The sequence below is a fragment of the Cavia porcellus genome, unplaced genomic scaffold (assembly GCF_034190915.1).
Source record: "Cavia porcellus strain 051 isolate PalLab524CR breed Dunkin Hartley unplaced genomic scaffold, mCavPor4.1 scaffold_7, whole genome shotgun sequence".
Lineage (NCBI taxonomy): Eukaryota > Metazoa > Chordata > Mammalia > Rodentia > Caviidae > Cavia > Cavia porcellus.
The window spans coordinates 9,662,856-9,677,414 of NW_026947490.1; the positions used below are offsets into that span (position 1 = coordinate 9,662,856).

The 14,559-nt window shown below is 37.0% G+C and overlaps 1 protein-coding gene across 1 annotated transcript in view; it reads left to right on the forward strand.

The window, feature by feature from the left end:
• Positions 1 to 14,559, forward strand: part of Ltn1 (listerin E3 ubiquitin protein ligase 1) — a 51,920-nt gene that overhangs the window by 14,958 nt on the left and 22,403 nt on the right. The window contains exons 7-16 of the mRNA XM_003467181.5: positions 2,616 to 2,789; positions 3,302 to 3,492; positions 4,348 to 4,483; positions 5,337 to 6,146; positions 6,454 to 6,495; positions 9,538 to 9,727; positions 10,294 to 10,533; positions 12,420 to 12,573; positions 13,548 to 13,692; positions 14,083 to 14,269. Coding sequence (XP_003467229.2) covers positions 2,616 to 2,789; positions 3,302 to 3,492; positions 4,348 to 4,483; positions 5,337 to 6,146; positions 6,454 to 6,495; positions 9,538 to 9,727; positions 10,294 to 10,533; positions 12,420 to 12,573; positions 13,548 to 13,692; positions 14,083 to 14,269 — 2,269 coding nt within the window. The remainder of the gene's footprint in view (positions 1 to 2,615; positions 2,790 to 3,301; positions 3,493 to 4,347; positions 4,484 to 5,336; positions 6,147 to 6,453; positions 6,496 to 9,537; positions 9,728 to 10,293; positions 10,534 to 12,419; positions 12,574 to 13,547; positions 13,693 to 14,082; positions 14,270 to 14,559) is intronic.

Genomic DNA, 14,559 nt, shown 5'->3' on the forward strand with positions numbered 1-14,559 from the left:
ATATACAAACTTAAAATTTTGCTGCCTTTTTAAGTGTGATGTCATTCAAAGCTCTGGTGACTTTGATTTTTATACACACACATACACACAGTATTTTGCAGGATTAAATGCCACAAAACATTTTCTTTTTTCCAAATCTTCATTTACATTTGCCCTACATAATTTTGTTTCGTATAAAGGGTTTTTTTTTTTTTTTGAACTGGCGATTGAACTCATGACCTTGCGTTTGCCAAGCAGGCACTTATGCTGCTGAGCTAAATCCCCGGCCCCAACCGTCTTTTGTTTTCTTTCTTTCTTTTTTTTTTGTTTTTTGTTTTTTGGTCTTTTTCCTTTTTATCGGTACTGGGGATTGAACTCATGACTGCCTGCTTGCAAGGCAGGCGCTTATGCCGCTGAGCTAAATCCCCAGCCCCCCTTTTTTTTTGTGTGTGTTTTGTTTTCATAAAATATTTTGTTCTTGCCAGGCATAGTGGCACACACAGGTAATCACAGCACTTGGGAGGCCAAGGCAGGAGCATTGCTATGAGTTTCAGGCCAATCTGGGCTACAAAGTGAGTTAAAGGCCAGACTGAACTGCATAGTGAGACCCTGTCTCAAAAAGACAAAAAGAAAAAAAAAAAATTGTTTTTAAACTCTCATCCTTGAAAAATTTTTTTTTTTTTTTTTTTTGGCTTTTTCGTTTTTATCGGTACCGGGGATCGAACTCACGACTGCCTGCTTCCAAGGCAGGTGCTTATGCCACTGAGCTAAACCTCCAGCCCCCTATCCTTGAAAAATATTTTTACCTCAGGCATTATAGAGTTACATGTAGGCAGTTACTTTTGTGTTGAGGGTATTGTTCCATTGTCTTCTGATTTAAATTTTGCCGTGTCCTGCTATTAAAAAGGATTTGATGATGGTCAGTCTCACTATTCTTCTTTGGATGGTAGATTGCCTTTTACCTCTGGCTACTTTTTAAATTCTTTCTTAGTTACTTTTCTTTTTGCTGAGAAAAAAATACCCAAGGTGGAAAGTTAAAAGGGAAAAGGCTTATTTAGCTCACAGATTGTAGAGGTTTCAGCCCACAATGTCCTGGCTCCAAGGCAGGGTGGCTTGGCAGGGAGGTATCCTAGAGGAGAAACAGTCTATGCAACCAAAGACAGCAAAAGCAATTATGGGAAATGGGTGGGCAATATAAGCCTCTTTCAGCCACTTACATTGCATGTAGGCTGCCCACTTTAGGGTGGGTGTAGCGCTCACCCTTAATCTCAGCATTGAACCATGAATCAGCCACAAACTAGATTCAGCCGTGGTTGTAAACCTGCCACCCCGCCTCCCCCAATATGAGACCTGGGGGACTTCTGGACATAAACCATAACACACTCCCATGTCTCTTCACATGGATTTCCTTTTGTGTTTCAATGTATATCCCTTGAGATTTGTTGGAGTTGAGGCTATGGATTGGCTCTGTAAAATTCTCAACTGTTGTCTTCAAGATTTTTGTTTGTTTGTTGTCTTTTTTTTTGCTCTCTTCATTTGGGTTTTCTTTTTTTGGGTCTGAGGATCAAACTCATGACCTTGTGCTTAGCAGGCAAGTGTTTGAGCCACTGAGTTAAATCCCTCGCTTATTTGGAATTTCTTTTTTTTTATTTTATTTGGAATTTCAATTAAATTATTTTAAATTATATAACACTATTTTATACTATCTTTGATATTACTCATCTTTTCATCTCTATGTTGTTTTGTGGATGATCTTTTTGCCTTATTTTCCAACTCATTGATTTGCTCTTTATCTAATCTGCTTGTTTCAGTTCATTTATTCTGTTACAACAAAATACCTTAGACTGAATAATTTTTTTGTATTTTTATTTTTTTTGGTCTTTTTTGAAACAGGGTTTTGCTGTGCAGTTCAGGCTGACCTTGAACTCACTTTGTAGCCTAGGCTGGCCTCACCCACTCTCAAAGTCCTCCTGCCTCTACTTCCTGATTGTTGGGATTACAGGTGTGTGCCACCACACCTGGCTGGAATAAGTTTTAAATACTAGGAATTTATTTCTCACAGTTCTGGAGGCTGGGATGCCCATGAACAAGATTCCAGTAGATACAGTGTCCCATGAGGACTTGCTCTGCCTGCTTCAGAATAGTATTGTCTTGCTATATCTTCACTTGGTGGAAGAGATAGAAAGGGCAGGCTGTTCTTTTGCTACAGTCACTAATCCCAGTCACGAGGGCAGAGCCTTTGAGATCTAGTCATCTCTTGCAAATACCTTACCTCCTAAAAATACAGTTGTTATTTTCAATTATTTAGACAGGGTCTCGCCGTGTAGTTCAGGATGGCCTTGGACTCACTGTAGCTAGGCTGGCCTTGAGCTCATGGTGATTCTCCTGTCTCAGCTTCCCATGAGGTGGGATTACAGGCCTGTGCCACCATGCCCTGGCATTGCTTTGATCATTCTTAATAGCCGATCCTAATGTCTTTTCTGCCATTTATTATTCTTAAGATTTCAGAAACTTTTTAATAGCTCTTTTAGCTGTATCAGTGGGAGGATTATTACGAATAATCATATTTGCCGCTACCATAAATAAATCTTAAACTTTACTAGGATTTAATTTAATTCAGCTGTTTCTCCTTTTAGATCCGCTCTGCATATTTTGAGTTAGTCTCTGCTTTGTGCCAGCGCATTCCACACCTGATGAAGGAGGAAGCTTCCAAAGTGAGCCCATCTGTTCTACTTAGCATTGACGACAGTGACCCCATTGTCTGCCCTGCCCTGTGGGAAGCTGTGCTGTATACACTCACGACTGTTGAGGTGGGTCAGAGAGGACATTTGGTACATGAGGGAATACTTGTCTTCCTACTTACATTTTAGAAACTTAGATACCAACTGAGTATTATATCTAAAACTTACTGGAAAGTATCTTTTTGTGTAAAATATTTAAATATAAATCAATTTAAATGTTAAACTGACTATAAAAAAAAGCAGAGTTTTTTTTTTTAAATTTTCTATGTATATCCAATTGTAGTCAACATATCTGAATCTTAAATATACAGGAAAGCATACAGTGTCCTTAGCAAAGCAAGAAGTCTTTTACAGAAGTTTTTTATGTAAAATAACTATTTCTGTTCAGTGTTATCCTATAACTGTATGGAATATATGATTATCATATTTAGTCATGCATATATTTTCATGGTAGTGAGAGCTTTTAGCCTTTTTAGGTAAAATACTTGATTTTTATTTTCTAGAGCCCATGCCTCTTTGTGTCTCAACTGGGAAAGTATTTCATGATCTCTAATTTCTGTTGTCATCTTTTCTTTGGGTAGGACTGTTGGCTTCATGTGAATGCAAAAAAAAGCGTGTTTCCTAAGCTGTCAACTGTGATTCGTGAAGGTGGCCGGGGCTTAGCTACTGTCATATATCCTTATCTTCTGCCATTTATTAGCAAACTCCCTCAGTCCATTACAGATCCAAAGCTGGATTTCTTCAAAAGTTTCCTCACCTCTCTGGTTGCAGGGTAAGGAATTTAAATTCTTGACTTTCAAAGCAAAAGATACTATCTTATTTTCATTTTAATTTCTTTCCTATTTGAATTTCTCTAAATTATTTTGCTGTTTATTAAACACTCCTAAAGTTTTGAGGAAATAAAGGTTTTCTTTTCACTTTCTTTCTTTTCCCTTTTTTTCCTTTCCCTTCCTGTCTCCCTTCCTCCTTTCCGCTCTCTCTGTCCTTCTTCCCCTTTAATTCTTTCTCAGTCTCACCATGTTTCCCAACCTACACTTGAATTCTTGGGTTCCAGTGATCTTCCTGCCGTAGCCCTCCTGTATAACTGATTTACAAGCACTGAGTACTACACCTAGTTCAGAGTTCTTTCCTTGAATACTCTCGAACCTTCTGAGGTAGTACCTAGCATAATGTTAAATATGGTAAAGCTCATTGATACTGTGTCCAAATGCAGAAAATGAGCCAGTAAGATTTTTTTTTAAAGTTTACCAAAGTTAAAAAATTATGCTAGCTATTTAAATTAATACTTAAAAATTGTTTCCTTGCATTTGTTGAAATTAATAAAATACCACTTTATTAGTGATTATTATTTTAAACCCTACCATTTTTCCTTTGGTTGTGTCCTAGCTTTCAGATTTGTAGGTGGATTGATCTGTGAGCAGAAAATAAATATTTTTTGGAAATACAGGCTTAAAAATTTTTTTCATAATTCTTAAGGCTCATAGTCTCATCCATTGCATTTATTTTGGTTTTTAGTTTTTAGTTGAAGAGTTTATTTTTTAAACGTCTTTTTATTCAATGTCTTTGCAGTGTCTGTTTTGACACTGCTTCCTGAAAGAGTAGTCTATAATGATTTATTGTTTCATAGGCTTTCAACAGAGAGAATCAAAACCAGCTTTTCAGAGTGCTCAGCAGTAATATCTGCATTTTTTGAATGTTTACGTTTTATAATGCAACAAAACTTAGGTGAACAAGACATTGAACAGATGCTCGTCAATGACCAGGTAGGTACTTATGTCTTGAGAATTAGCAGTGCCTTTGCCCACTGACTGTAAAGAACAGTTAATTGTTTCTTACAGCCATTTTTTGTAGTTAGTCTTCAAAGTAAAGATTTCATTATTGTAATTTACAAATTGAGTATTACATATTCATGACCAGAAAAGTAAAAATTCTATAGTGCCAGGGCCAGGGATATAGCTCAGTGGCACAAGTGCCTACCTGGCAAGCATGAGATTGTAAGTCCATCCCTGGTACCACCAAACAAAGGAAAAAATTGTGTAGTGTCAGTTGCTAATGCAGTATCCTAATGCCTGAGGTGTAGGAACTAGGCTGTTTAAATATATGCAGTATCTGGGTATAAAAACTTTTAGAGAGATGGAGCACAAAACAATAAATTCTGCAGTAACTATGTTGTTACTACTAAATACTTGAATTCATCTGTCTTTTTGTGCATAGCTGGACTTGGCTTTTAGATTCGTTGATGAGACTAGGTTCTGAAATATGTTTTTTTATGGCAGGAGGTTAGATTAGTGAAGGTAAGATTTTAGTTGATGGGTCAGACAATTAACTTTGTAATTATAAAGAGGGAGTTCTGAATTCTGTGAGCCTTAAGTGTCTTTCATAAAGGCGTATAGTTTCATACCTTATGTATGCCACTAATTAATTCAGAAAAGCAAAAATTTGGATATTACCATAAGATGCCAAGAAAATCATATCACGATCAAGTATATCAAAGTAATTCAAGTGCAATGTGATGAAATAATATGATTTTTATGTTATAGGAAAATGATCTTTGAACTGTATTTAAAATTTATCTCTCTTGAAAATGACTTTTGTATTTTTTACCTTCTTTTTCAGCTGATTCCTTTTATTGATACAGTGCTTAAAGACCCAGGATTGCCACACACGCAACTATTTAACCATTTAGCGGAAACTTTAAGTTCCTGGGAGGACAAAGCAGATGTGGAAAAAGATGATAAAACTGCTCCTAATTTGGAGAATGTACTGCTAAATTTCTGGGAAAGATTGTCAGAGATCTGTGTCAAGAAAATCAGTGAGCCAGAGGCTGACGTTAAATCTGTTTTGGGTGTATCTCACTTATTACAAGTCCTTCAGAAGCCGAAGAGCACATCGAAATCAAGTAAAAAACAACTTAATAAGGTTAGATTTGCTGATGAGATGCCAGAAGGTAATAAAGAGGATGAAAAACGTGTGTCTTCAGAGGGAGAGAACAGTGAAGGCTCTGAACCTACGACGGAATCTTTTCCTAATTGTAATTCTTCAAACCTTGTGTCACCACTGCGGAAAAAGCCTTTGGAAGACTTAGTCTGTAAACTTGCAGAGATGAGTATTACATACGTGAATGAACAAAAGTCAGAGCAACATCTGCAATTTCTTTCTCTTCTGCTTGACTCTTTCTCTTCAAGCCAGGTATTTAAAGTGCTCCTTGGTGATGAAAAGGAGACTATTGTCAAAGCCAAACCTCTTGAAATAACCAAACTTATACAAAAACATCCTGCAGTGCAGTTTGTGTACCAGAAACTGGTAGGTTGGCTAAATGAAGATCAGAGGAAGGGAACAGATTTCCTGGTGGATATTTTGTACAGTGCCCTCCATTGCTGTGATGGGGGTGTGGAGAGAAGAGACGTCCTGGATGATCTAACCAAGGTATTACTCTTAGGTGTCTTTTAATATTATTTTACTATGAGAAGAGAGGAGTAAATCTGCACTGGTATTGGGTTAGGTTGCTTTCTGACTATAAATAGCACTCTAAAGATGAACAGTATATTCTTGATCGGGATTTAGGAAGTTCTTGGGTAGATGTTAAGCAAGAACAAGATGGCAAAAGATTGTTAATAAAAGGGTAAATTGGATGAGATAAATTATCTTAGTTTTGTATTAGTTGAGACTTCATTTACATTTGAGCAGTTTTGCTGTTCATTCTAACACCCTGATTTTAACTCTCATCTTTCAGGAAGACTTGAAGTGGGATTCTCTTCTTCAGGTCATTGAACAGGTAATGTAGGATTTTTTGTTTCTTATTTTGGGTTCATGGGTTTAGAAAAATTAAAATCGTCATTGTATTCTCATACCAAGTATAGTCAGATAGGCAGTGTCCACGTTGGAGAACTTCCTTATAGTTGTAACTTTTCTTCTCCTAATTTGAGAAGACATTTGCTTTTGCATTCATATAATGTAGTCTTTTGTTGTTTTTATGAATAGCAAAGAAAAGCAGGCTGGGTCTGACAAATGTAGGTTTCTTTCCTAGCAAGTAACACAAGGAGAAATGAGCATTTTGTTATCTTTAAATTAAGGCTATAGATCTTATTCTTACTCTAGTTACATTGCCTCCTGTAAGTGAACTGAAGTACAGTAGTTCAGGCTTTGGCTAGGAAATTAAGTTTTCTCTACATTTATTGCTGTGCAGGCAAATTAAGGCATCCTAGTGTTTAATTGACTTGCTGTTTGACTTAATAAGAAGGTAAAGCTGAGTGTGGTGATAACCTAGCACTCACAGGCTGAGACAGGAGGATCACAGATTTGAACCCAGTTTCGACAACTTAGTGACTAGGCAAGACCCAAAGCCTTGGCACTGAATCCCACCTTTAAAAAAAAGGGGGGGCGGGGGGCTCCGGGATGTGGCTCAGTCAGAGGTAGATTCTACTGGATAGTAGCACCAAAACCCCCAAAGAACAAAACTTAAAATGACTTCCTAATTAAGAAGCAAATAATATAACTAATGTTTTTCCAGTTATACATATGTTGTCATGACTACCTTTGTACAATTCTGCCTCTTCTTGAAACATTTTTGATGCTTTTTTTTTATTTAAATAACTCTTGAATTTGCCTTTTTTTCTATTTTACAATTGTAGTAAAAAAAACACATGACATAAAATAACATGTACCATGCCAGTCTTTCTTTTCCTTTTTTTAATACTGGAGATTGAACCGTGGTCCTTTTTATGATAGGCAAGAACTCTACCTCTAGGGGCTGGGGATTTAGCTAAGTAGCATAAGCGCCTGTCTTGCAAGTGTTCAGTCTTAAGTTCGATCGCCAGTACCAAAAAAAATTAAACAGAAGAACTCTACCTCTCAGCCATAGCCTAGCCCAGTGGTGGCAAACCTATGGCATGCATGCCACTGTGGGCTGTTTGTACTATTGATAGATCCCAAGGGTTGCCATTGCCATCCTGGTACCATCCTAACTTGTGTGAGTATGTACTGGGACAAAGGATTGAACCCAGAGTCTCTGCATCAAGCTCTGTGTCCAGCCCTTCTTTTATGTTTTATTTTGAGAGAGGATCTCAGCTAGGCTCAAACTTGCCATCCTCCTGCCTCAGCCTCCCAGAGTACAGCTATTTCTAAGTGCTGCTCAATAATCTGATAAGTGCATTCTCGTGGTTATGCAACCAATCCTTAAAGCTTGTTCATCTGGCAAAATGGAAGCTCTGTGTTGTTCATTGAACAATAACCCCCCATTTCTCCTAGTAGTCACAATAAATATAGAATACTGACTTCTTACTATTTGAGAAATACATCTGCACACATCATTTACATTAGTTTATCCAGTGCCATCACTGCTGTAGGCAAGCTACATGAAAAGCCAGATTTTTCAGATGGCCATTTAATAAGCCTAGAATCAGAGCAGGGGAGTCAGTAATTTGGTAAGCGTAAACTGATATGTCCATTAGCCTTATAGTTTGTAAGTGTCCCTGTCAGGTTGGAAGAGGGTCTTCCTCCTGGCAGTGTCTGGAAGTTCCAGCACTGCCGTGCTGTCTACGACTCGCCAGCCTTCCCATCTCCTTAGACCTGCATGGGTTCTCTCGTTAGAGGTTAAGGTGCTGAAAGATGTGGTGTCTTGCTAACTTGGGAGACTTATATTCAGAAGTTTATTTTCTGCTTCAGAATTTTCTAGAATAGATTGGTTTTATGTGGTGAACTACAAAGGAAAGGCATCTAAAGCATTTTTTTTATCATGTTTCTTTATCAGCAGAATCCTAAAGATAGTTTAAGAACAAATGAAAAACTAATTTAGGAACCAGAAAAGAACCTTAGTTTTTGGGAGTTAATCTTTTTTTGTTTTCAAATTAGGAGTTAGGCTGAGGTTGACTAAGATATTCATCCATGGTCATAAGACCTGTTTAATATTAAAGCTTGGACTAAAAAAGATAAGCTCTCATTACCTAAAATTTTTAAATAAGCAATTTTCCAGGCATTACCCAATCTGCACTTGGATTTTTTTTTTTCCAGATTGCTTTGAGATGAACCAAGTTGCAAATTCCTTTCTTCTCAGCCCTTAAAGCAAAAGAAGCTCTGGGAACATGGATCAACATCCTTTTGGGGGTGGACTTGAAAAATTTTTTTCATTTCCCCATCCCCAATGAAAATAAATAAATTGCTGTCAGATTCCTAGCCCCAGTAACTCTGTTTCAGAGAACTTGGGGGCAGATGAGTCCTGTTGTTCATAATGAAGTCATTTGCCATTATATAAAAATTGTTCTTTAATTTTAGCAAAATTAATGAACAAAAACATCTGTAGAGCATTTGTAGATCTACAGAGTTCATCCATTCATTATTCATTGAACATATCTGCAGTGTTAATAGGTAACAAAGAAGTTTAAGACAGTCTCTGCTCTCAAGGAACTTACAGTCTCATTGGAAAGACAAGATATACACAGATGAAACATTTAAATAATAATACAATCCAGTAAGTGCTTTAGAAATTCAGAGAAAATCAGTGATCCTTATGGGCTCTAGTGGATGGGGGAGACTTCATAAAGCAGGTGGGATTTGTATTAACTTTTAAAAAATGGGTAGGATTTGATAAGTAAGAGGGGGAATATTTATAGTTGGAGGGAGGATAAATTAACAGAGCGTGAAAATTGAACATAAGGCAGCCTTGAGTGTGGAACGGTGAAGATAGCACTTTTCCTACACTCCTGGAGTGTGGGGTGGAGTTGGGGTCATAAGATGAAGAGAGATGATATGGTATAATAATTGGACAAATACACTTGTTTTTACCTTGCTTCTAAAATTTGCTTTATTTTTGCGGTTTTAGGCATGTTCTAGTTCAGATAAACATGCTTTAGTAGCTCTTTGGCTAAAAGGCGATACCCTTGGAGAAAAATTGGTTTCCCTGGCAAATCGTCTTTGTAATAAGGACTTGGGATCCACGGTATCTTCACAATCTTGCTTCTCAGAACAGTGGACTCTTCTAAGCTTGGTGTTATCCCAACATGTTAAAAATGGTAGGGAAAATAAACTTTTGTTTTCTAGCAGGGGACTAATCCTTTTTACTTTCTGGGAAGATTCATGCTGCTGGTTTGCATATTATTGGTTGAGAATAATACTAATGTATTCAACTGTCTTGATGCTATAAGCATCCTAAATGTTTGTTAGTAATTGTAGTATGACTTGGAAGGTATTTAGTAGTTTTAATTTTGTATTCAAGGGGGCTCAGTGGCATAAGCACCTGCCTTGCAAGCAGACGGTCGTGAGTTCGATCCCCGGTACCGATAAAAATGAAAAAGACAAAAAAAAAAATTTGTATTCAAAACTCTTGAGTATACAAAGCCGCTCACTTTTGTTTTTGTAAACCGCTGCTGTGTTTTGCTGATTTTGAAACTGACTTTTTACCTAAAGGTTTTTATATGTCAGAGGACAGATTGCTCTGTTCATATAATTTTTGTTTAATACATGAGCAACTTAATAAAAGCCCACTTGAAAAGCCAACATGGTTACTAACCAAAGGTAAGGTATTTGAAAGTGCACCGTTAATATTTTCTAATTTTTATCTGGACCTTTTTCTCTCTAGATTACTTGATTGAAGAAGTATATGTTGAAAGAATTATTGTTAAACTTCATGAAATTTTGTCCAAAACAAAGGAATTCTCCAAAGCTGAAAATTGTGACTCATCCATGTCTTTTATCTGTGATGTGGCATATAACTATTTCAGCTCAGCAAAGGGATGCTTGCTAATGCCTTCGTCTGAGGACTTACTGTTAACTCTCTTCCAGTTATGTGCTCAAAGCAAAGAAAAAACGCTTTTGCCAGGTAATAGCCTACTGCTCAAATGTTTTGTTGGGAATCTCCGGCTCTGACCTTCAGAGTGAGTGTAAGTGCCTAGGCTTTATTAATTGAATCATAATGTGTATGAAATTTAAAACATTTTGAGTTAGTAGTTACAGTCTTACACACTTTCAGTTTAGAAACCAAATTATTAAAGATGTACAGAGAAGTTAACTCTGAAGTACTTAGTTGATTGTAAAGAAACACTTTTGGTAGGGGTTATTAATAGATGATTTACAATCTTAGTTCCATTCATTAGCTCAAATTGATTTCTTGATAGCCCATTCTTAAAAGAAGGATAGTAATTCTTTTTTTTGTCTTTCTCCTTTTTATCAGTACCAGGGATCAAACTCATGACTGCCTGCTTGCAAGGCAGACGCTTATGCCACTGAGCTAAATCCCCAGCCCCCAATAATTCATTATTATAGTAAAAATACTCAATCTTTTTTTCCTCTTCCTTTCCTTCCTCCTCCTCCTCTTTTGTCTTTTTTTTTTTTTCCTTTTTTAAAATTTTTAAAAAATTCTTTGGTACCAGGGATTGGAAATCATGCTTTTTTAAGTAGACAGATTATATGACATGTGAATTATATTTCAATAAAGCATTTTTTTTTAAAATTTCAAAATACTTTAAAACAAAACAAGGGAAAGAAACTCCAAAAATGGATGCCGATTTGAGATACATACATTTGCAAAGAAGACGAGGTATGTTGCAGTGTGGCTAAGCAAACCCCATGCAAAGATGTTTTCTATTCTTTCTTCTAGTACTTGGGCAGTGAGGAAGGGCACTATTGCTAAGGACTCGGATTAACAGACTTCAAAAGCAAACAGAACAAAACCTGAAAAAGTGCAGGCTGGCAGTGGCACCCAGAGTGGTAGTGGGGAGCGCAATTGCAGGAAGAGCCAACTCTCTCAGCTCCATTTTATATATGAATTGTGGTTTTGGGGGAGAAATGTTTTACACTTAAGTAAAACCTTGGAAAATGTTAAGATGCAAACTTGACAATCACTGAGAAATTACTGAAATTGATGACTGAGCTGTAGATGACATAATGAAATGGGAAGAAAATCCCCCTTAAAGCTATGCCAGTTTCTTTTGTCTTTTTAGACAGGATTTTTTTTTTTTTTTTGTCTTTTTCATTTTTATCAGTACCAGGGATGGAACTCACAACCACCTGCTTGCAAGGCAGCTGCTTATGCCTCTGAGCTAAATCCCCAGCCCCATTTAGACAGGATTTTGCTGTGCAGTTCAGGCTGGTCTCATGCTCATTTTGTAGCCCAGGCTGTTCTCAAAATTGCAACAATTGTCCTGTCCCAGCCTCCCGAGTGCTGGGATTATAGGCGTTTGCCACTAGGCTGGGCTACAATATTCAATCTTGATTTATATGAAAATGAAGTTGAGATTACAAGGGCTATATTTTTGACCTTTGTTTAGTTCAGGTTTGTTTTCTAAAGGAATACAAAAATACTATTGATGAAACCTCTTTCTCTTCCAACTTTGCTTTAAAGATAATTTTTAAAAATTGCATATCCAAGAGGACAAATTCTTTAGAACCAAAAAAGCTAACATTTAATATCTCAGCATTTTACACTTACTGGCACAAGCTGGCCTGCATTATAGCAGGTAATTTATGTTGGCAATTTAATTTTAATTTTGTGTTTCCTTTTAAAAATGTTATCCTGGGGCTGGGAATTTAGCTCAGCGGCATAAATGCCTGCCTGGCAAGTGCGAGGTCATGAGTTTGATCCCTAGTACCAAAAAAAAAAAAGTTATCCTAAAGACCTCAGATCTGTAGTGAGTGTTTTCAGACATCTTATACGGATTGAAATTAATTTCGTGAGATTACACATTCCTGATGGCCTCTTGATTGTAGATTTTCTAGCATGTAAACTGAGAAGTACTTGGCTTTCTGGTGTGAACTTACTGGTCTGTAAAACCGGCTGTACACACGAGCAGAGCGCCTTCCTCCGTCGGTCTGCTTTGTGGCTGAAGGAGCAAGTTCAGTCTTCCTCTTTGGATAATACAAGGTAAATGTTTTGTGCTCAGTTAGTTGTGCAATGTGTCTTTTATGCTTAATTCCTTGGTAGTGTGAGTACCTATGAAAAATGATTTGTTGTATAAGAAAGCCTCCAGGACTTTGAAGAGAAAATCCAAAGTTTTTCAAAAGCACGTTTCACTGATCATCCACTTACACTATAGATTAATTGAATAATTTGTTTAATCTGCTGACCTTTGCAGCCAATGATGTTACAGTGGTGTATCCTTGTCCATGATTGGTGTGGATTTTTATTCGCGCCTTTTATGGTTACCACACATACTGGTTGTATTGGCTTTTTACTACTTGGGAACAAGCAGCCACTGCTTCAAGGTATTGGATTGCAAGTATATTTTAGATACCATACCTAAATGTACATAGTGAGAGTGAAAATAGTGTATCAAAAGGCTTTGGGGATTAGGTCAAATAGTCTTGCTCTTTGCATGAAATGAGGAAACTAGATTTCAGAAGTATTTGATCTCAAATGACGTCTGCATTCTGGTTCAGAAACAGCACTGTATTTCATGTCATAAGTACTGGGTTAGATTCCCAGTTTGACTCTATGTTTAGAGCAGCGATAGCAAACCCTTCAGAGCTTTCAGGGGTACAAATGGCTACTGTGGCACACATGTCATAGGTTCACCACTACGGTCTACAGGGAAGAGAGGCTCTCTCTCTCTCTTTTCTCTCTCTATCTGTCTCTCTGTCTCTCTTTGTCTCTCTCCCTCTCTTTTCTTTTTGGGACAAGGTCTTACTATGTAGTTCAGCCTGGGAACTCGCCGAAATCCTGTGTCAGCCTCCTGAGTGCTGGAATTATAAGCATGCAACACCCTACCCCTCCTGGCTGTATTAACCTTTTTTATTGAAGGCACACTGTTACCAGTCATAGGGTACTTGATATGTATCTGACTATTCAACCTACTCGTAGCATACCTGCAACAGTTAAGTTCTTTGCATTGTTTTCAGTCTACAGGTCCTCTTGTCCGCTGTTGATGATTTGCTGAATACACTTGTAGAGAGTGAAGGTGGTGCGCTGCTGGGAGTTTATATTGGGAGTGTAATGCCAAGCGACACCGAGTGGGAAAATATGAGACAGTGTCTTCCTGTTCAGGTATGTCTGAGATTGAAGAGTGCATAGGTCAGTGTGAAGTCTGGACTTCATGCAGGGTTGAATACTTTTTTTTTTATTTATCCTGAGGAAGAAATGCAAATATCTTGTTTTTCCTTTGTCTCTGAATACTCATATTGGATAATTGATGTTTGCAAGACATCATTTGATACTGGCAGTAACCAGATCAAAAGGTGATTAAAATTTGGTTCATTGGTTAAGGAATCTTAAAGAAATGTATGTATTGATAATTTTCCATAGTAAAAATGAAGCTTTTGATTTCTGACACTTTTTAAAACTATATTCCAATAACTCATTTTGTTTCCTATCTGAATGGCATAAAGAGTAATGTCTAATTTTTTGTTTATAATTTAATTTTTTTTCTTTTTACAGTGGTTACACAGACCTCTTTTAGAGGCAAGATTGAGTTTAAATTATGAATGTTTCAAAACAGATTTTAAAGAACAAGATACAAAGACACTTCCCAGCCATTTGTGTACTTCAGCATTGTTGAGCAAAATGACCTTAGTTGCACTGAAGAAGAAAATAGTTCTAGAAAGTAATATGCTTGAGAAAATAAGTAAGTATACTCAGAGATTCAGATAAAATTCACAAATGCTTGCAGTTTTTAAGTAATTTTGATTTTTTTGCAATTTAAATCAAATTTAATAGTACCTATTGATTATTTTAGTGATAGGACGGTTATTTATATCGATCATTTTAGTGATACATGATGAACGGTTAAATTGTGAATTGGATGTCAACATGCTGAAATCCTGCTAATACCTCTAGGGTGGTACCTTATAATTTGGTATAAAATCATGTACTCAATCTGGCATGACCTCAGTTCCCAAAGAAATGGCTGTGAGG